The sequence below is a fragment of the Marmota marmota genome, unplaced genomic scaffold, assembly GCF_001458135.2.
Source record: "Marmota marmota marmota unplaced genomic scaffold, marMar, whole genome shotgun sequence".
NCBI lineage: Eukaryota > Metazoa > Chordata > Mammalia > Rodentia > Sciuridae > Marmota > Marmota marmota.
Window position 1 is genome coordinate 16,654,510 of NW_026000037.1, and position 22,051 is coordinate 16,676,560.

The 22,051-nt window shown below is 42.7% G+C and overlaps 1 protein-coding gene, 1 non-coding gene and 1 pseudogene across 28 annotated transcripts in view; 1 reads left to right on the top strand and 2 right to left on the bottom strand.

Moving 5' to 3' along the window:
• The window catches only part of Clasp1 (cytoplasmic linker associated protein 1), a 259,501-nt gene that overhangs the window by 162,509 nt on the left and 74,941 nt on the right, over nt 1-22,051 (bottom strand). For all 27 annotated transcript variants that reach the window (XM_048812118.1, XM_048812111.1, XM_048812104.1 and 24 more), the window contains exons 3-7: nt 17,579-17,657; nt 16,863-16,966; nt 15,935-16,026; nt 14,618-14,693; nt 4,843-4,940 (exon numbers count right to left, since the gene is read on the bottom strand). In XM_048812118.1, coding sequence (XP_048668075.1) covers nt 4,843-4,940; nt 14,618-14,693; nt 15,935-16,026; nt 16,863-16,966; nt 17,579-17,657 — 449 coding nt within the window. The remainder of the gene's footprint in view (nt 1-4,842; nt 4,941-14,617; nt 14,694-15,934; nt 16,027-16,862; nt 16,967-17,578; nt 17,658-22,051) is intronic.
• Nucleotides 12,594-14,165, bottom strand: LOC125619358 (annotated as a pseudogene).
• On the top strand, nt 18,198-18,323 carry LOC125619506. The gene has a single exon (XR_007351057.1). It is a non-coding gene; the product is annotated as a U4atac minor spliceosomal RNA (small nuclear RNA).

The following is a 22,051-nucleotide window of genomic DNA, read 5'->3' on the forward strand; positions in this document are numbered from 1 at the left end:
ACTAGAGAATAGTAAGGATTACACAACTTTGAGAATGTACTAAAAATCACTGAATTGTACACCTTGAAAGGGAGAGAATAATGGTATATTTCAAGAAAGCTCTTATTAGGGAAAAAAATGATCCTACAAAAGAGGAAAATATTCGAACAAAAAAAAGACCTCAAAACTAGAATAGGAGCCAAGCAAGGTAGTGCACACCTATAATCACAGTGACTGAGGCTGAGGCAGGAGGATTGCAAGCTCAATGGGCATGTGTATATATATATGTGTGTACATATATATATATAATATACACACACACATACATACATATACACACACACATATATATACACACACACATATATATATTTCATAACAACATATAAATATTAATAGGACACAAAGCAGTAAATAACAAAAGGCTCAATGAAAACCGTTGACAATGTAGGCTTCTGAGAATAAAAAAATGGCACAGGGTGTAAGGTATTGAGTTTTTTAAAATATGTGTTTGTAAATCTTTTTTTGTTGTTGACAAAAAAAATGAAATTAAAAATGAGAGGGGATGTCCAGTGCAGTTTCTCATCTGCTTTTGCCATGAGTCCTCTCTAACACTAAAGCTTTAGCAAGCCAAAAAGAAAAAAAAAAAATTCCAATTTTCCCTTTCCACGCAATCATTAAGTAATAATAAGTAAAACTTTCAAGTAGGTTGAGAGAGACCCAAGTGAATAGTAGGAGAGCCATTCAAAAATGTAGTTTCAGGGGCTGGGGCTGGGGCTGAGTAGCAGAGCCCTTGCTAGCACACGTGAGGCACTGGGTTCGATCCTCAGTACCACATAAAAAAATAAAATAAAGGTATTGTGGCCATCTATAACTAAAAATATATTATTAAAAAATGCACATTCAAGGGGCTGGGATTGTGGCTCAGTGGTAGAGCACTCGCCTCTAGCGTGTGAGACCCTGGGTTCGATCCTCAGCACCACATAAAAATAAATAAACAAAATAAAGATATTGAGCCCATGTATAACTAAAAAAATATTTTAAAAAAATGTACGCCCAAAAGGTTAAGTATCACAATGCACCAGACAACATGTATCTGCTCTTGAGAAGTTAAATCATCCTCAAGTTTCAGCCACTGAAGTTTTAGGATTCTGGTTCCCAAATGACTATCCCAAAAGAAATGTAACATCAGTGATCTGGCTTTTTTCCAAAGCTTCACAAACTAAAATATACCATATTGACTGAAATAACATTCTGGAAGGTCTTTGGGGTGACAGTAAATGTCATAACGTTCTGGAAAGCACATGACTTTGAAAGTCACGAGGAGTTACAGGTGATCTAAATTTTACTAAGTTTTCAGATATGCCTTACAAAAGATCAGACAACTGAATGACATCATATTTAGCTAAAATTATATACTTACTTTCTAAACATAACACACATATGAACTGTGAAAATTAATACATGCAAAACAATATAAAAATTATCAGACACACTACCAATTCAAGTTAACAGCTCAACTCTTTGGAAATATCTGCATGGACTTTACCACTTAAGGAGTCTCCAAGTTTTAGAATTCAGAGCTGAGAGACCATGTGGGTAGAGAGATACTCTAACAGGAAGATTTTATTAACTAGTTCTATCTCATTATCTCAATATGATTTTAATTGCAAGATGACAAGTAAATTAAATCATATTTTCCAGCTCTCCTGCAAAGTAAAACTGCTTAATGTACAAGTCTCTTTTCCCAACTAATAAGCAAAAATGGACAATAAAAACTACTGCTCAAATGAGATTACTACTCTTATTATTTAAGTTATCTATCTAATATAAAAACATGTTCACTATGTATTTTTTAGCAATATAATTAATCTTATTCTTCTCTGACAGTGAATAAACTCTTGAAGAGGACAACATTTTCATTCTAGGACTAAATCCAAATTTTGGAAAGCATTAAAAAATTCTACAGTATTAGTCCTTTGGAATCTTGCTAAACTGAATAACTTACCAAGCTCCCAAAATAACAACAAAATCCATAACAAGGTAAGCAAAATCTAGACTATTCAAGACATGCAGTCAGCCACATGGAGCCAATACAGCAGAGATTAGACTTCCTAAGTAACAGCAGTACGATGCCTTAAAAGCTCCATTCCACTTGGGAATATCCCCAATGAATTCAGGTGGTAACCAGATCCCTGACACTCAGAATGCTGCATCTTGTATAATAAATATAAAGAAACATGAAGTTTTAGCTTCTTTCACTAGAGAACAGTTTCTAAAAAAACACCCTCGTTCTCCAGAAGCTTGTGTGGTCCATTTCCCTTGGCCTACCCACTTCATTCTGGTGGTTTTATTTTGTTTATTTATTTATTTATTTTGGCGATGCTGGGGATTGAACCCCAAGCCCCACATATACTAGGTAACTGCTCTATGCTCAGCTTCTCTCCCAGCCCGTGTGGGGAGGGATGGTGGGGACTGAACCCGGGGCCTCACTCTTATAGGCAAGTACTCCACCAGTAAACTGCATTCCCAGACCCTGGTCCACAATTTTTAGAAGTTGGGCACTAATGAGAGAGCTGAAACCTTCATTCCTATCCAGAGGTCCAAGCCACTTTGCAAATTCTTTATCAACGTTTAGAAAAGAGAAAGCTAAGTCAAAGATCAGGTGACACGTGTGACTAGAAGGCTGGGAAAGGCAGCTTCAACTCCAGCTCTGGCATCAACCCCTGTGGGGCCTTACCTGAGTCACCCAGTATTAGGGGCTCCAGGACCACCCAAAGTCTAATAGTTCGCTGGGAAGACTCACCGGACTCAGCACAGTCATACAGCAAAATTAATACAACAAAAGAATTAATACAACAAAAGGACACAGCACAAGCAACAAGAGAAAAGGTGTCTGGGGTAAAGACCAGAGGAGACCCGTGTGGCCTCCTAAGTCTCTCCTGGGGAGTAGCGCAGGGCGTTAATTCACCCAGTCCTGAGCTGTGACAGCTGAGTAAAAAACTGTCCACTGGGAAAGCTCCTTAGAGACTCAGCACTCGGGAGGCTTACTGCAGGCTGAGATGCAGACACAGTTAAGCGCTCGCTGAGATGCCAGACTCCCCAAGGGAAATCAGGTGTACAACATAAATCATGGTATATTGCAGGTTGGACACAGTGATGCTCTCTGATTCCACTCTGGCAATGGCGGAAACCTTCGCCAAATCCACTGTTTCTGCACACCAGCCTGGAGCCAGACTTGTAAGCAGGCCTTGCTGAGGACAGCAGTCTCAGGCCTGCTTTGTTAACTCCTCTCTGCCCTCATTTCCCCAAGATCTCAGTTTCACATGGTTTTCCCCCCTGACCCACTTGCTACCTTCCAACAATGTATAGAAGCCACTCTGTAAGACAGAAACTCTGTAAGATGGTATAGATTCAGGGCTTCAGGCCTCAGGAAGCCACACAGCAACAAGAGACCATCCCTGGGAGAAAAAAATTTCACTGTTCAAGGCAGTTATCCCAGTGACAATGGTGACCTTATCTTTAAAAAGCCTTCTCCCCCCTCAAGGCCGCCCCTCCCAGTTCATCTGCACCTTTCAGCTTTCCCTAAGAAAGAACTCATAGCATTTCAGACTTTGGATTTTCAGATTAGGGATGCTCAACCTATAATTCTGTCCTCACTGATCATTTTTTGTTAAAAACATGAACAGTTTTAGTTCCATCTAATTATCTTGTATGTAACACAAAACCCACAATGTGTAACATCCAGGCGTGGTGGTGCATGCCTATAATCCTGGCAACTTGGGAGACTAAGGAGGGAGGACCACAAGTTTGGGCTAGCCTGGGCAATTCATGGAGAGACTGTCTCAAAAATAATGTGGGTCAGTGTTTTAAAGTGCCCCTGGGTTCCATCCCTGGCACCAAAAAAATAAGACAGGTGACTCCTCTAAAATAAGACAGGTGACTCCTCTAAAATAAGACAGGTGACTCTTATATACTATTTCAGCATTTCATTCCATATCCAGATGCCCAGTACTCTATAAACTCTTACATAAAACAGAATAGAAAAAGTTAAAAGGTAAGCGAAAAGAACAGGATATGAATCCTGGCTACAACTCTTATTGGCCATGTAATCTTTCGAAAGTCATTTTGCGCCTCTGGGACCTTGCTGTTCTGATGGACACAAGGAAAGTCTCAAACAAGCTGCTCCACAACCGCACTCCCATTCTGATCTCCCAGCAATTTCCCATTACTTTCTTCCTTAAAGGAACAGCATGGGGTAAAGGTTTAGAATTGATTTGGTGCCATCTTTCTCCTTCACAGTTGAAATGATAAATATACAATTGTTATATTACTTTATTTTCATTATAACAAAGAACTATTTGTGGATTCAAGTCATCTTAGATATGACAAGACACTGGTTCCTTGCATTAGCTTCCACACATTGACTGAACAGAAAGCTAACATTTTGAAGATATTTTCCAAAAACACTATGTTATTGCTAGCCAGATACATTCGGGAAAGTCTTTATTAATTCAAATAAATATATCCCAAGCACCTACCATACCTTGTGCTATGTATACACAAGATGCAGAACCACAGAAACTGGAAGAGTACTGGGTGTTAACACCAATCACTTTTTAAAGGTGCTTCTAAAATCAGTATGTGGCATAGGAATGGGCCAGATGTCTAAAGGAGAAAGTCTCATTTGAGAGAGTAGAATAGGAGGGGAACCTTATGTACGATTCAGTCAAGATATCTAACCACCAACCCTCAAACCAAGCATTCTTTGAATAAAATTACCACATCAAAAACAGTACTGCAAAAAGATGGTACCTAGAAAGAGCAGGGTGGGTAGAAAAAAAGGAAAAAGTTTGAACTCACCGGGACTGTGGCAATCCTTTTTTACTGAGATCTGCCCTCACACGTTCTCCTACATGTCTGTAAATTTCCACTAAGCTGTTTATTGCTGCATCTCGAACCTAGATGGAAAAGAAGAGACCTTATAGCTGCTGTGTGTCACTCCCCAGCACTTCCTGCTGGGTCACAACAGGCCACACACCACCCCAACTTATCTGCACAACTAAATACAATCCCTTATACGCCCTGGACTAAAGTCTCGTTTGACAATTTTCCTTCCTAGAGACACCATCCCAAAGTGTAGAAAATGCACAGGTTCCCCACCCCTACATATGTGCTAAAAGTCTATATCCTTAATTCTTTCCATTCTTTAGGATGATGTCAGGAAAACACAATTTTTAGGTCATCTTTCCATGAATTATTTGAAAACAAAAACATCATGCAAAATACTCTGAATTTAAGTTGAGTAAATGTTACTTAATGACCTACAAAAAATGGAGAGTACAGGTTGCACAGACCCCATATTCAAGGAGCTCAAAGTCCTAAAGAGGAGAGGGAGGAAAAATTCCTAAGCTCTACATTTAATACAGGATGCAATAAACATTATTCAACAGCACAAAGAGCACAGTAGAAAGGAGGGTGCAGTCACATCGGGGCATTTCAAGATATGCTGTATGGAAGAGAGGGGCACCTAAAAATGTGCTTGGAAGGAAAGGATGTCACCAGGTCCAGTTGGAAGGAGACAGGTGCAAGGTTTTAAACAAGATCCCACCTGTGCTAAGGCAGAAAAGCAGGGATACACAGCACGTGCTTCAGGAAGGGCAAGTACTTCAATCTAGCCAGAGAGAAAGAGGAACCAAGACAGCAGCACAAAATCAGGATGGAGAGACAGGGTAGATCCCCACCCCCACCCCAGTTCCCTTGAAGAAATTTGAATGTAGACTGTAAAACAAACAATACTATACTGTACAATATTAAATTTCTTAGGTACAAAAATGACATAGGATTGAGTAAGAAAATATCCTTGCTACGGAATGATACATACTGAGGTTTCTAGGAGTTAAAACAATTTTTTTAGTATAAAATGCCATAATTTCATACTTCTTTATGGCTGATTAATACTCCATTGTGCATATAAATATGTTTAGGCTATACTATCTTGTCGCCCAAAACCTTACTCTATGAACAGATTTGTGTCCATCAAAAAGTAACATCTGCATATTACTTTTAAATGGTTCACTAAAAAACAGTTATGAGTGAAAATGCATGTATGTGTGTACAAATAAAAAGAGGGGGTAGCTGGGGGGAGCAGTGTAATAAATAGGTAGGCAAAGATGGGGGAGAAACATGATTTTACATTTGGTCCCAAGCAATGAAATCAAAGTACTGGAGTGAAGGAAACAGGTAGGATAGGAATAGAAATAATTTATGGTCTGGATACTGCAGGCTACCCTGTGATTTAATAGTGTCATATGACAGGTAACTTTATTCATAATTCCCGCCCCCCCCCGTGGAAAAGCCAAATCCTCAGCTTTATCATCTTTTTAAAAATTTGTTATTTTTAGATGTGCATGACAGTAGAATGTATTTTGACATATTATACATACATGGAATATAACTTATTCTAATTAGGATCCCATTCTTGTAATTGTATGTCACATGGAGTTTCACTGGTTATGTATTCATCTATGAACATAGGAAAGTTATGTCTGATTCATTCTACTGTGTTCCTTTTCCCATTCCCCTCCCTTCCCTTTATTCCCCTTTGTCTAATCCAATGAACTTCTATTCCTCTATTTCACCCCTTATTGTGTGTTAGCATCCACTTATCAGAGAGAACATCTGGCCTTTGGTTTTTAGCACTTACTTATTTCACTTAGCATGATAGTCTCCAGTTCCATCCATTTAGTATGAAATGCCAAAATTTCATACTTCTTTATGGCTGATTAATACTCCGTTGTGCATATAAACACATTTAGGTTATATTATCTTGTCCCCCAAAACCTTACTCTATAAACTGATTTGTGTCCATCAAAATCCAAATGTTGGAGACCGAACACCCAATGTTACTGTTATGTAGAAATAAGGCCTCTTAGGAGAACAGAGGTTAAATGAGGTCATAAAGGTGGGGCCCTGAAATGAAAAGATGATTAACCTCATAAAAGACATAGAAAGAAGCAGCAGAGAGAGAAGGTGGCCATTTGAAGCCCAGGAAGAGAGTCCTGCCACACTGGCACCCTGGCCTCAGACTTCCAGTCTCCAGAACTGAGAGAAAATGAATGTCTGCTGGTTAAACCCCAGATAGTCTATGTTGTTTCATCACGGCAGTCCAGAAATTTACTCACACAGATTATCAGTTTATGTTGTTAAAACAAAAACAAAAACAAAAACACAATCTCTAATGCTAGGAAACATTTTCACATAGCAATAGGCAAACACTACAAAAGTAGTTCATGACACTGTGTCTTGGCAACGAGGAGTAAGAGCACCATCTCTGCTCACTTTCTAGTGATGCCATCTGCTCGTCACATCGGCTGGTCTCCTTAAAAAGCAACCCGTACCAGTTACTTATAAAGTGTAAGCCATAAACAGTTAAAGACACTTAGTGGAATTAGTAGCTTTGAAGTCAATGTAGACCTAAAGACTGACACGGCCACCAGAAGCTGCATGACCTTAGAGGTAATACTGAACTCCTGTAGTCTGCTTCCTCCTCTATTAATTGAGGGCTGCTTTGAGAGATAAAAGAATGGATTCACTCAACAAATACTTGAGTGCTTACTGCTCACACAGACAAGTGGTGAATGATGAGTGAGTGGGACAAGCTGCAGGTAGTAGTGATGTGGCACTGGCAGGGGACCCTGCTAGCTGCTAGAAGAGGGAAGGCAGACTCAGGCACACAGGTCTCCATCACCCCACCATGGGATGATGTAGGCATGGCTCTGCCACACCTTGTACACTTTCAAGAAAAGTCAGAAAAATGTGTCTGCCTGCACACTCATCTGAAATCTCTGCGGGTAAAATTAAAACATTCTGCAAACACACACACACTCACACACATATATATAACAATCTGCATGCAATCAGATCTTGCGCCAGTTTTTGACCTACAATTTCTGTATCTGATGCACTCAACACAATGATGATCATTCTCTACATCTTTTAAACAAACATTGTTGGCCTCTAAAATAACCATTCCTCAGACTTAGAAAGCTCCAGGGTCTAAACCAGGCTTTACTGAAGAAATGCAGATGAGCAGATTCTCTTTGGTCCTACAAGATTCAATACTCTAAGTGGGAAGGGAAGGTTAAATGAGAGCAGTTCAGTAGAGAAGGAAGAAAGCATGGTTGCTCACGAATGCACGGGTCTCACACTGCCTCTACCTGCATACCCGTCAGGCCCACCACAGAAAGGAGCCCCCAGCCTCAGGATATTCAGGCTGTGAAAGGTGCCATATATGAAGCACTACCTGCCAAGCACAAGTTGAACACTTTATCTATAAAGTTATCTAGGGTTTCCCGTGGATGCCACGGTGTTCCTTCCTTCCATCCTCAAAGGGGTCCCGTTTCCTAGACACCCAAGAGGGAGTGAAGGCTGGAGAGGTGAACCCCTGCCCCAGAATGGAAGCAGAACTGCCAACTGAGTGCAAGCCTGTGTTCTCCTTTAAGCACACTGCATCCCAACACGGATGTCAACATTAGGGGAAAAAAAAAAAAAAAAACACTCAGAGGGCTTGACGGCTGGGGTAGTGGGACAGAAAGGCAGCATGTAAAAGTTGCTGAGAATCTAAATCTCCCCCAACCTCCATCCTCCTGGACATGAGCACAGCCCCAAAGCCAGCTGCCTGGGCAAAAGGGTACCACAGGAGTGCACCAGTACACCCATGAAGCAGGGACACAGCAGCCCTGTCAAACCCTTCACAGAGGCCGGCTTTCTCCCCACCTCTGCACCAGCTGGGAAATCACTGGTTCATCAGGCATGGAGACATGTTGCAGTAGGCCTTAGAAGAAGTGTGCAGCGCACAGCAGCAGGGGAAAGCCACCTGGAAGCAACCCCCGTTATGCTGCCTCAGGCGAGGCTAGGAGCCCAATCCACAAAACCCAAGGCTGTCAAGCACAACTAGGGCTCTTCCCTAGTCCAGGACTTCCTACTGTGCAGGCTGCCAGCTTCCTTTACCACAGCCACTGCCCTGCCCCTCTCATCAACATGCTGGGTCTGTGGTGGAATCCACACGTCCAGGAATGAAAGCCTGTCTCCTTAGTATGTGGCTATCACACAACCCTGGGACGGCACACAGGGCCTGGGACAGGACTCTCCACATCGAGATAGGAGAGAAACTGCGGGAAAGCTTATGGAATAGGTTCCTATGCTCTTGGAAAGGGACAGCTGGGGAAGAGTGAATGCTGGTCGGCACTCGATATGAGAGAATTATCCATTACTGGAGGACAGGAGGTGACAGTGTTCTTAGGGTTATGTTTTTAAGGTAAAAGTCCTTATCCTCTGGCATAGTTAGGAATTAAATAATGTCTAAGATTTGCTTCAACATAATCTAAATTTTGCTTCAAAATAATGGGACGGGGAGGGGAATCAGGAAACTGACGCTGGATGGCACCCTCATTACTTCTGTGCACATTTGAACCTATTTTTTTTTTTTTCTTTTGCAGTGCTAGGGATAGAATCTGGAGCCTTGCACATACTAGGCAGCAATTTACCACTAGGCCGCACACCCAACCCTGTCTGAACCTTTCGATGTAAAAAGTCAACAACAGACAGGAGCTTGGGAGGTGAGATCTCCCATCCACCAGGCAGCCAGCCCTGCATGTGTGTGGCCTGGCTGCAGAACCAAATACACTCCAAGGGGAGAGCTGTAGAGCACAGCTACACAGTGGAGATAGCGAGATGCTCAGTCTCTGAGGGTGCCACTGGGCCATTAGGAAGCTGGACCTCCCTTCAGGACTACTCCTTGTGCACAGTGGTATTTGCTCCTTGCTCTAGCAACTATAGGCTGGGTTTTTAGTGACTTGCACCAAAAGCATTCTAACCTTCATACTCCATGCATCTATGGCCACTCTGGGAAGCCTCGGGAGGGCTTCTACTGCCCCGAAATACTCAGCTACGCTCAGATGACTAAGGGGGAATTCACATCCTCCAAGGCAGGAGTGACCTGCAGAGTTCATTTAAATACTATGCACTCAGTGCTGGCGGCCACCTGAAGAGCTGCAAGAGAATTTCAGTGGCCACTCGTGAGAGGGTATTGAAGAACTAGAGGCTGACTACTATGTCAGGCACCCGAGTGCAGTGATAGCACCAACAAAACCCAAGTGTGCTCTCTGGTCTGAGACTAACGAAGAAGGGAAAGTTCATCCAGAGTTATGGGGTGGCCAGGAACTGTAAAGAACAGCAAGTTATAATCTTCATCCTCAAGGCCAGAGCCTAGGAGGAAAAACTGATGAAAAAATTAAAATAAAGACAAGTAAGGACATGGGGGTGCAGTTCAATGGAAGACTGTGTACTTAGCATGCACATGTCTTGGGTTCAATCTCCAGAACCAAATACACTGATATAAAAGCACATGCAACTTACATTAAGAACCCCAGAAGGAGCAGTGATCAACTTGATTAGTGCAAGGGAAGCAAGGTGGCAGGGTTTCTGGGAGCGGTGGTACATATATGTGCATGCAAATGTACAGATAAGACACGACTAAGGCAGTTTAGATATAAGGATTAATTGCAGAGTACTGTGTGTGGGATCCCCAGGTCACACATCCTGTCTACTAGACTATGAAAAGCTGCCCATACAGTCACAAACTGCATTTTATAGCAGGGGAAAAAAATGAAAAAGCAATAAGAACTTTCTTCCAACCAGAGGCACAAAGACCTAGGACTCAATCCATAAAACTTAGTGCAGGAAGTGGTAGCTTGAACTTTGGGCTTCATGAAATATTTTAAACAAGTTTTGCATTTTTCCTCTTAGAAAAAGAAATTATTTTCTTATTTCTTCATAAATATATAAATATATATATAATAATCTTTATATGATTATTTAGACAGCAGCAAGAAACAATTCCACTAAAAGGTGTTTCTTTTGCATTTAAGTTATACTTATGATTACCATTGAGAATCGGTCCAAGAGCATCCAGCTTTTGGTAATGACACTGATTTTTGGTACACAGAGGGTTCTCAATGTTTGGTATAAAAGAAATATGTCTATGACAACATCACAAATACATTTCAAGACACCAATGCCTGTCCTGTGATTTAAGAATTTTCATATATTCAAAACACTATATCTAAGAATTTCTTAGAAACTCACTGGAATGTGGCAGGTGTGAGATTTCTGCAAATGAAAATGGCCATCAGGCCACAAGGAGACTTCCAAGTAACTTGGCCCTTCTAAGGGTCTTCTACTTGGCTCAATGGTCAGGCCAGCAGGTAAGAACAGTCACCCTCCCAAGTACTTTCACAAGGAGTGAGGAGCAAGGCAATCATCACCGCCCTGAGAGGGAAACTGCAGTTCAAGATCCAAGTGCCCACTAACGTCAACTAGCTATAAAGTGCAAAGGCAGGACCAAGCCCAGTCCCGTGTTTTCCACCTAGGCGTTCCGGCACCACACTAGGCAGCTCGAAGTTGTAAATACACTCTACCTTCTGTCACCTTTAAAACACTATACCAAACTGCTCAAGTTTGATGCTACCTTAATCTCTTAGATAACTGAATGTTTTCCAAATACATGATCATTCTGGTCACATGTAATTTAATCTGTGGTGCTTCTAAAATAAGGAAAACCTTACTAAAATCCCTCACAAATTAACCCCTTCTCTAGACCTAAAGGAACAAAACTGCATCAGGGAACAACCCAACACAAGGACAGATCAGTCTCTCCCATCCCTTCTGCAGAATCTTCAAGGAACTTCTTAGTGGTGATGAGGCCAGGGGTTGCTAACTGAGGCTTCCCCTATTAGGAAACTTCAGAAGAAAACCTATGAAGAATTCTACATTCTTGGAGGCTTGTCTGAACAGCTTTCAGTATGAGAATGTCACTGTTTCAAAACTTTATATGTTAAGAACACTTCATTCTCAGTGACTCTCAAAATCTACATGGAATCTGTGATCTTTCAGGCAGGGAAATACTGAGTTTTTCCCCCACAGTACACATCAGTGGAGAGTCCTGGCCTAACAATGTCTCCTCCATGTGCCTCTGGAGGATGGTGTCCATCTCAGTTACAGAAACAAAACCTGAGACCCCAAACAACACCAAGCCAGCAACCTTCCCCCAACACTGCAAAGCCTAAGCTTCTACTCCAACAGCAGAAGCTCATAGTTAGTGTATATGGAAGAAAAGAAGGGACAGAGAGGCAGAATGAGAACATGAATCATGCTGCAGTGTGGCACACAGTGACACCTGATGGTACACAGCAACATCCACCCCCCTCACCAAGTCAGACTCTGGACAATGTCACACTGTCATCCCAGGTCACATGTGTCTAGCCTACCTTCACAGTTAAAGTGTACTGTGGATGTGCACTCAGGTCCAGTGTTAACATTCATGTCACCAACCTGGCCAGTGTAAGCATCTGAATTAAGGACAATCAACCTTGACTAAAGAAGATGGCATTTCTGCTTGGCAAATACGCACCATGTATTAGGTGTGACATACTCAGTGTAGCCTCTAGAAAGGGGCTCTTCTGTTGAGGACAGCACGGCGGTGCATGCCTGTAATCCCAGTGACTTGGGGAACTGAGTTCAAAGCCAGCCTCAGCAATTTAGTGAGGCCCTAAGGAACTTCGCAAGACCCTGTCTCAAAAAATAAAAATGGTTGGGATGTGGCTCAGTAGTTAAGTGCCTCTGGGTTCAATCCCTACTACCAAAACAAAACAAGACAAAAACAGACAAGACCAAGGCAGGGAATGTGGCAAGATAAACCATTGGATAATCTAGGATTTTTTTTTTTTAAATTAAAGATAATCTAGGATTTTTTTTAACTTAAAAGTAAAACTAATACTGACTAGGAAGCATGATTCAGTAAGCATAAGTACCTAATAGCTGTATTTCCAGTGCCATGCAGCTTCAGTGAAGGCTGAGTGGGAGAAAATGGGACAAGCAAAGGAAAAAGCAAGGACCACACAGCACAAGAGATGCCAGAGAGAAGATGAGAAACTGCCGTGGGACTCGAGAGCAAAGACAAAAGGAAGAACAGGAGGGACACAGACCCAGCAAGACCTAGGGGCTGGCACCTAAGTGGAAGGAGAGATGGCACAGCCTTGTTGGAGGGTGATTTGTTAACAATTGAGACTTAAAATGAGATGCCTATTCATCAGATACATTTCTTTTATAATTTACTGCCACATTTTCTGCCCCTCTGTCTAGGAAAACACCTATCCCCCTGTATGAGCTGGTATAATAAAAATGACTCTGGGTGAGAAACAAGCAAACTGGGCAAGACAGATGGTCTTGTGGAGCTCAGACCTGGAAGCTTCCTGAGCTGCCTGATGGCCACAGCAGATGTCACCAGACTGTGATGCCTAGTAACCACAGAGCACGTGACTAGCTCCTCTCCACCTTTTTTTTTTTTTAAAGCATTCTTTATTGTTTAGACATAGCTACTTTTCATTTACTTATTGCTAAAATGAATTCAAATGTGTAGTTTCTTTTATGCTAGAGCAAACCAGGAAATCAGGACACAACTGCCATCGTTAAATTTTAATCTTCAGAGAATAGGATCTCCACAAGGCTGGCCTGAAGACACTCAGATTCCACCAGTTTTTGAGATGTTCCCTATTTAATTAGTGGAGGGACTGCAGTTACTTTCAGTTGTTTTCTGAAGTCATCAATTGGATCTTTCCAAGAAGTTTTTTCTCCTACTTGGCAGTGGATGAACACCCAGCCTTTACTGATAGGCTTCAGCCCCTCTCGAATGACTGGTATACCACCAGCTGTTCCCTTCGGTGTCCTTAGAACCCATAAAGTACAGGAAAATAGTCTTGCCGAGGTGCTGCTTCACAGCCTGACTCAACTCCTGGAAGCCCAACATGCTCACCTCCTCATAGACAGCCATGGGTACTGTGCACTGTTCGGGGCAGAAAGAGTCCACTGCTGCTGGGCAGAACCCCCTCAGGGTGGGGGGATACCACTTCCTGATGTCCTCTCCACCTTACACTAACAAAGTGCTTTGCCTTTTGCAATTTAGGTAAAATTTGTTTCAAGCACAATTCTTAAGGAAACAGTACAAGCACTGTCCACAGTGATACAGCAGCAAGCATAGACACTGCCCGGAGCAAAATACAGAAGATGCCCTCAGATCCTTTCCTAGTCACTCTTCCCGGTCCCACCCTCACCCTTTTTGGCTTAAGAGATAGTGACCATGGGCTGAGGATGTGGCTCAAACGGTAGCGCGCTCGCCTGGCATGCGTGCGGCCCGGGTTCGATCCTCAGCACCACATACAAAGATGTTGTGTCTGCCGAAAACTAAAAATAAATATTAAAAATTCTCTCTCTTTCTCTCTAAAAAAAAAAAAATTAAGAGATAGTGACCAGAGTGGTCCTATCTTGGAGGCTGAACTGGATGACAGCAATTTATAGAGGTCAGTGATTTCACAGCCCTACATAAGAGAGGGAACCGAGCAGCCACAACTTTACCAGTATTTCATGAATAATAACTGGTAGCTAATGTCATACACAATGATCAGAATTCTATGAAGATGAGCGAGCCCTACCCACCTACCGGCCCTACAGAGAACACCAAAGTTCATCTGAGCACTCAGTAAATAAACGATTTCCCCCCAGGATTTTCTTCCTCACTCACCTGGCTGTTTGGGTCTCCAAGTAAGTTACATATGTGTGGCACGATCTTGCTTAGTGTCAGAGTATGTGCTCCAGAGCTGAGAACAAAAGGGGTGTGTGACTGTTAGTGAGAACTAAGGAAAAGAAAGAAGCCCCTTTGCCCACAGCCGCCCCTCCTCCACTTCCCAGAGTGCAACCACCCTCACAATACGGCCCTCTCCACCCCGATGGAACGCACCCCAATGGGCCCTTTCCCAGGAGTTCAAGCCCCTCAGTGGCCCTGACCTTTAGAGGCTAAGCCAGAAGCCTGCTCCCACCATAGTGCTTGCCTCACCCATGACACCTCTGCCCTGTGCTTTGTCATGTCATAGTATCTGTCCTGACAAGCTCAGTGACCAACCAAACTGAAAGTCCCTTGAAGCCACCCCTGGAGGTCCTCGTGCTCTATGGAATAGCTCCTGCTATAGCAGACATTCCGTTAATGCTGCTGGATGACAAAACTGTGATGGAGTGGCCGCAGGACTTCCGACCACATACTGCCCTGCTGGGAGACCTTCAGGTATTCACAACTCTTCCCCATCACCAGCACAGTTGCCACAAACGCCCTTTGTTAATACTTTATATAAATGGTAGAGACAACTCTAGAAAATATTTCAGTAGTTTCTTTCAAAACTAAAAAATAACCCTGCCACTGTACTCTTGGGCAATGACCTAAGAGAAATAAAAACAACATACCTGCAGAAATTTAGACATATTTGTGTACACACATTTGTAGCAACTCTATTCCTAATAATCCCAAACTATTCCTAATAGTCCCAAACCCAAATTTTCTTCAACAGTTGAATGGTTCAACAAACTAGGATACATCTATAGCATGAATTCTCAGCAATAAAACAAAATGAATTACTGTCACTGTCAATAACAGATATTACAACCTCAAGGGAATTATGCAGACTAAAAAGGCTCTCAAAAGATTACATATGGAATTATTCCATTTTTATGACAAAATGACAGAGATGGAACACAGACTAGTTATCCAGGCAACAGGGCAGCAGGTGGGAGACCTGTGAGTACTGGTGTGCATACACAGAAGCCACACATGTATACCTGGAGCAATCTGAATAAGCTCTGTGAGCTGTGCCAATATCCCTTTCCCAGAGTTGACACTGTACTACCTGCAGTTCACTGTACTGCAGTTATGGAAAACGTCAGCACAGGCAGGGGGATACACATCCCACTACATTTCTTTGCAGCTTCCCATAAATCTATAACTTCCAAAATAAAAAGTGTATTAAAAAGCTTAAGCCAAGTAAAACTTATAAGTTCACCCCAGACTTACGCATTGAGTGTTGCAATAAGGCAGAGACAGATGCCTTCTCTTGTACGGAAATTCTTGTGTTTGAAGCCTCCAAGCATTCTGTCCCATACATACTGCAGGTAAAAGAACAGGTGAGAGGACAGAAATAGCTGCAGCCCTTCCCTCGGGTTGCAGAGGAGGAGCCTCTTAGAAGGTGCCAACCTGGTCCCACCCTCCATCAGCCCCCTCGGCCCTCTCCACAGCATATTGAAGAACAATGGCTCGTACCATTTTATCAAACACATCATGTTAAAATGTTCAAAATGCATACATTTATAGAATTTTATTTAATTCCATCAACACCTCTTAAAAGAGAGGTATAACTGGCCTTGTTTTATAAGTGAGAAGAACAAGACCAAAAGAGAAGAGATGACTTGACAAAGACCCTGTAACACTCACACTGCTCTATGCCTGGGACAACTCTACCCAGGCACAAGTCACACACTTGGTCATCTTCTATGGCCAATTTAATCTTCCTCAGAAAGGCTTTTACTGATGATCATCCCCACCTCACCACCAACAATGGACAGTGGGACCCTGACAGGCTGCATCCAATCATCCCAGCAGGCCCAGCTCCACAGCAGATAGAGCCCAGGGATCCAGCCAGTGCCCCTAGCTTCCCAGATACCAGGGCTGCCTCCTTTCGGGGAAAAGGGGGAGACAGTGGTGAAAATGAGTTAAAGAGCCTAACTGATAAACCAAGCATCCAAAACCCATGTTAAATCCACTAATTTATTCAAATGATGGGTTCTGCTACTTATTTAAACATCTTATATTAGGGGACAGATTAAATATATGAAAATGCTCCCCTGTAACACACCAACTTAAAAGAAATTAAATCTATGGAATAAAATGCTGTTTATCCAAGTGGACACATGCCCACTGACCCCAGAATGCTTCTCTCACCTACCTGGGGATTAGCAGCTTGATCCATGATCTTTAGCAGCAGAGTTTGGTCTTGCTCCCTCACAGAGTCTTTAGCATCTCCCAGTCTGTCTATTAGACTTGGCAGCACTGAAAATCAACATGGAAATTGATCAAATGGAAACCAAATGGTGGTGGGGGGGGGGGGTGTCATCAACTGCTAATATTTCAACTAATTAAGAAGATAAACCACTGGCCTAACTCGTGTACCTCATTCTAAGACGGCCCATTTTTGTGCACAACTCTACTCTTCTTGATGAAATGCAAGAATTGCCAAAAGAATCCACAAAATCCACTGCATAGACAAATTGCAAAACCAACTGGCTTGGTTTTGCGTCAGTTTTGCAGGGCTTCTTAAAACAGTTCTATAAAAGAAAGGTTGGGGACAAATATGAGTGGGTCGGTACTAAAGAATGATGGCTACTTTTGCACAAGAAATCAAGCTGGCAATAACATTTCATTATCAGAACACGTATTATTAACGTTCCATATTAGAACATGAAGACTGGGGGGAAAACAACAGAAAAGTACAATGCAATAAGGCCAGTGATGTGTGGTCTGGGGAAAGCAGAAGGAAACAGAGCTGGGAAGCAGGGTTGGCAGGGAGCGAAGGGTGGCTGGAGGAACTGAGAAGACTCAGGGAAGGCAGCGGGGCTGCAGAGAGGAGAATCCAGGTCCGCTCCACACCTGCCCACAGCTCACCTGTGCCGATTTGCGCCTTGAACCGATCCTGCAGCCGGGTCACCAGAGCCGACAGGATGTCCATGCCCAGAAGAACCACCTGCAACGGGAAACAGCAGGAGCCGGTCAGCGGCGGGCCCGGGGAGCAATGCCCCCGCCCACCCACTCAAAGAACGCCCCAGCATGTCTGGCCCGACGTTATCTGGAGCCCGTAGCGCGGGCGCCGACTGGGAAAACTAAACTGGCCAGAGGAAGGAGGCTGTCGCACAAAACAGCCGTTTACAGTTTTGGTAGAAAACACTCAGTGCCAAAAAAACGAAAATAAGCAGCCACGCGTGGCCCAACTCCCCGGCGCCAAGAAGAGCTCCTCGCGGCCCCGCCCTCTGTCAGCCCCGCCCTATCAAGCGCGTATGCAAATTATCGGTCGGCTGGCGCGAGGTCTTCTGGGTAAAACAAACCCTTCGTTTTTGCGGCCCTCCGAAGCCTCAGAAAATGGGGGTAGGTGGTTTGAGTCGGGAGCTAAGATCACTAGAAGTACGCTAACTACCAGGCAGGCTAGGGCGGGACTCCTGAAATTAGTCACCACAACCCTACCTGGTATTGGCGCTTCCAGCTCGCAGTGCACGCAAGCTCGCGCTCAACCATCCTTTTCTTGGGGTTGCGTTACTGTCCAATGAGCGTCTAGTGAGGGCAGTACTGCTAACGCCTACACAACACACTCGCATCAATTAGAGCTTTGCTTTATTTTGGTGCAATTTTTGGAAAAATGAAAAACCTTTTTTCCCTGCGTTCTGAGTTTAAAAATAGCTAACTTAATCTTAAAACTAGATCGCTTTACTTGGCCATCGCTAGGTGGCGTAACACACCCACTGTTTAGAACTTTTGAAGACTGTATTATCACAAAACCCACTCCCACTTCACCATCACCTGATTTCTAATACTTGTGATTTGAGATACCGAACCCATTGCTCTTCCAATTCATGATTCCTCCAACTATGGCTAGCAAAGAACTAGGCTTCATATTTAGTTGTTATCCACTGCTTCTAAAGAAATCCAAATTTGCCCAATAACCAGAATACATGAATTGGCGTGGCCTCTCAAGGGAATAGCTGTTTGACAATATATTAAGTGAAGGTTGATTTGTAGACAAATTTTTATACTATTATGTAATGGTATTTTAAAAAGCTAAAATAGTGACTTTTTTATATTATTATGATGTGGATTTTTCCTTTTTGTAGATGGATACAATATCTTTGTTTGTTACTTTGCTTTTGAGCTTTAAAAACGTTCCACATTTAACTTCCTTCTTATAAATACAGTATAGGGCTTAGTGATCTTGCAGTGACAAATGTTACCCCAGCCAGATGATGAAGGTCAATCAGCAATCAAATCATGCTGGTGGTGTGTATTCTTGATATTATGGAAAAGGCACTCTTTATCTCTAGGACAGTCCTCCCAACAACCAGTAAGTCCAGTCTTATCATGAGAAAAAAAAAAAAAAATAAGCAAGAAAATTCCAAGAACAGGGCTCCTATAGAACACATGACCAGTGCTCCTCAAAATGTCCAGGTCATTAAAAACAAGGAAGACTGAGAAATTGTTACAGCTAAAAGACACCAAAGGAAACAACAATTAATGTAAAATGGTATTTTGGATGGGATTCTGGAACAGAAAAATAACAGATTTTTCTTAAATTAAAAACTAAGTAAATCATCACTAGTAAAAACTAAGTAACAAAGCATAGATTTTCACCAATAATAATGTATCGATATTGGCTTATAAAGTGTAAGAAATATTGCATACTAATGTTAGATGTAATGACAAGGAGAAGAGGAATAAGATACATAGGGACACACTGCATTATCTGCAATATTTCTGTAAATTCAAAACCTTTATAAAAAATAAAATTTTGTGGCATTTTTGGGTTTGTTTTGCTTGCAGTGCTAGTGATTTAACCCAGGCTAGGCAAGTACTCCTATCACGGAGCTACCTTCCCAGCCCAAAGTGCAGTTTTCAGAAACAAGTAACCCATCACTTCACTGGAACTGACTCTCCCCTGATGACATCATAGGCAGCTGCACAGCTGCATTTCTGGTTGGATTATTACAAAATATTAAGAGTGCTGCCGTCAGATCGCACCACACCTTTCAAGTCACTCAAGACTAAGGTGTGAGAGGACTACTGCATTTTCAGATATGACAGCCCAGGTGGATTAAGCTATCCATGAGATCTAGGAGGGCAACTTTAGCTCTTCTAGAATGCAGTTCCAGATACTTACAGAGCAACTGGACTTTGGAGGGAAGCAAAGGGACTTGCCACACACAGTTGTCTAGTTCGCCCTCAGTAACACACCCAAGGACAAGGACAGGAATCACCAGCACCAGTGTGTCTTCACAGCTCAGGCCCCTCTCCTGTTTCTATTTCACCACTGAACATGGGGACACATAAAAAAGTCCTTGCCCAAAAGGTCACTCTAAATATTAGCTGGGGAACCTCTGTGCCTTAGTTCCCTCTTCTCTAAAACAGCTACGTCACAGGCGGTGGTGACCATTCAATGCAGTGTGCACATAAAGTGCGTGAGCTAGGGCCTCGTACACGGTAAGGGCTGGACTACACACAGAATAATCATCCTCACAGATCAGTGCCATTGCCACTGGCACCCACCATGGGTGACAGGAACTGGGCTGGCAGAGAAGGCATCCCAGAAAGTGCACAGGGCTACATTTTGAAAGGACGGAGCTACGCATCAAAGAGATGAAGAGACCTCTGTGCAGAGGGAAGAGCGAATGTTAAGCTGCTGGCAGTGATATGGCCAGATACAGGAGCCACAGGGGACATCCCCAAAACAGCCAGGGGTCCCCAGATAGTGGAGAATCACTGAAGGGCTGTAAGGAAGGGGTAGGTACTAGGGGAGCTGGAGCCTTTAGAGAGGACAGTGGCCACCATGGTGAAGATGGTCTGGAGGCTCTCACCCAGCACTTGCTTTTGTAGAGCCTTTGAACACCTCCTCCAGCATTTTTTCCAGTCACTGGTGTTTATACTTGCTTCATAGCTGAACTCCTGTAATGTGAGGAATCCTACGTCCATTTCCTCAGAACTCCCCTGGTATACAGTGGCACAATGCTGGGTACGTAGCAGTATAGACCCCTACTCAACTAGAACCAGACTGGAACAGATGGGTTCTCCAAGCCCAACACAGTTTCTTTATCTTAAAAACTTTAAAAAGATACTCCCATAAAGGAGGTAGATATAGCTAAGTAATTGGACCAAAGTTCCCGCTGAGAACAACAAAAAATGCTTGGCATAATAGAACATCTGCTTAGAACCCTCTGAAGGAACAGGAGAACCACCGAGTCAAGGCACGAAAGATGACTGAGGCTTGCAGAGATGCACCCTGGTGATGGGTCCACTTCTGCCCTGGGCCATTATCCATAGAGAGGGGCAACTGAAACACTGAGGATGGTTTCTGATCTCCTCCTGACTCACCAAGCATGACAAAGTCAAGACCCCAAAGGTCTCCAGGGTTGGTGTAGAGGGGTAGCCGTCTACAACTGGGGCTAGAAATCCAAATGGCTAGGCCTTGGCTGCTGGGTGGCCCAGCAAAGTCCTAATCGCTGACCTCAGACTAAGGTGATTTTAGAACGTGTATGCCCTAAAGCCCCTCGGAGATAAAGACATAAATTATTTCAGGGTAAAGAGAACATCATCATAGTCTACCTCAATTTATTTCTGGAAGTTTTTCAAAAGTAATATTCAAAATTCAACCAGAGATAACCAGGCACAAAGGGCATCATAATTTAAACTAGCAGAAATAAAGGCCCACTTGAATTCTTAACCTGAGAATAATCAGAAATAAATTTTAAAATGATAATTCTTACTGAGAAAATAAACACAGAATTGAAATTTGGGGAAGAGAAATGGCAGCTTGTGAAAAGTTACACCAATTTTTTTAAAAAACAAGTAACAGACAAAATTAAGTACTCAGTGGATGGGCTATGTCTAAAGCACATTGGATATAGTAGCTTTGTTTTTTTTAATACTTTTTTTTAATATTTATTTTTTTTTAGTTTTCGGTGGACACAACATCTTTGTTTGTATGTGGTGCTGAGGATCGAACCCTGGTCGCACGCATGCCAGGCGAGCGCGCTACCGCTTGAGCCACATCCCCAGCCCGATATAGTAGCTTTGGAAAATGACATAATGGCTCTTTAAAAAAATTAACATTACCATATGATCCAGCAAATCCACTTCTGGATATATACCTAAAATTAGCATCTCACAAATATTTATATGCCCTTGTTCACAGCATCATTATTTACAATAGCTGAGAGGTGAAAAGCCAAAGTAACCATCTTTAGGTGAGTTGGACATACAAAATGTGGTCTTATCCATACAGTACAACATTTTTGGCCTTAGAAAGCAAAGAAATTTTGATATATAGTTCCCCACCTTATTCACTGTTTCTTTCTGTGGTTTGCTATACACAACCACAGT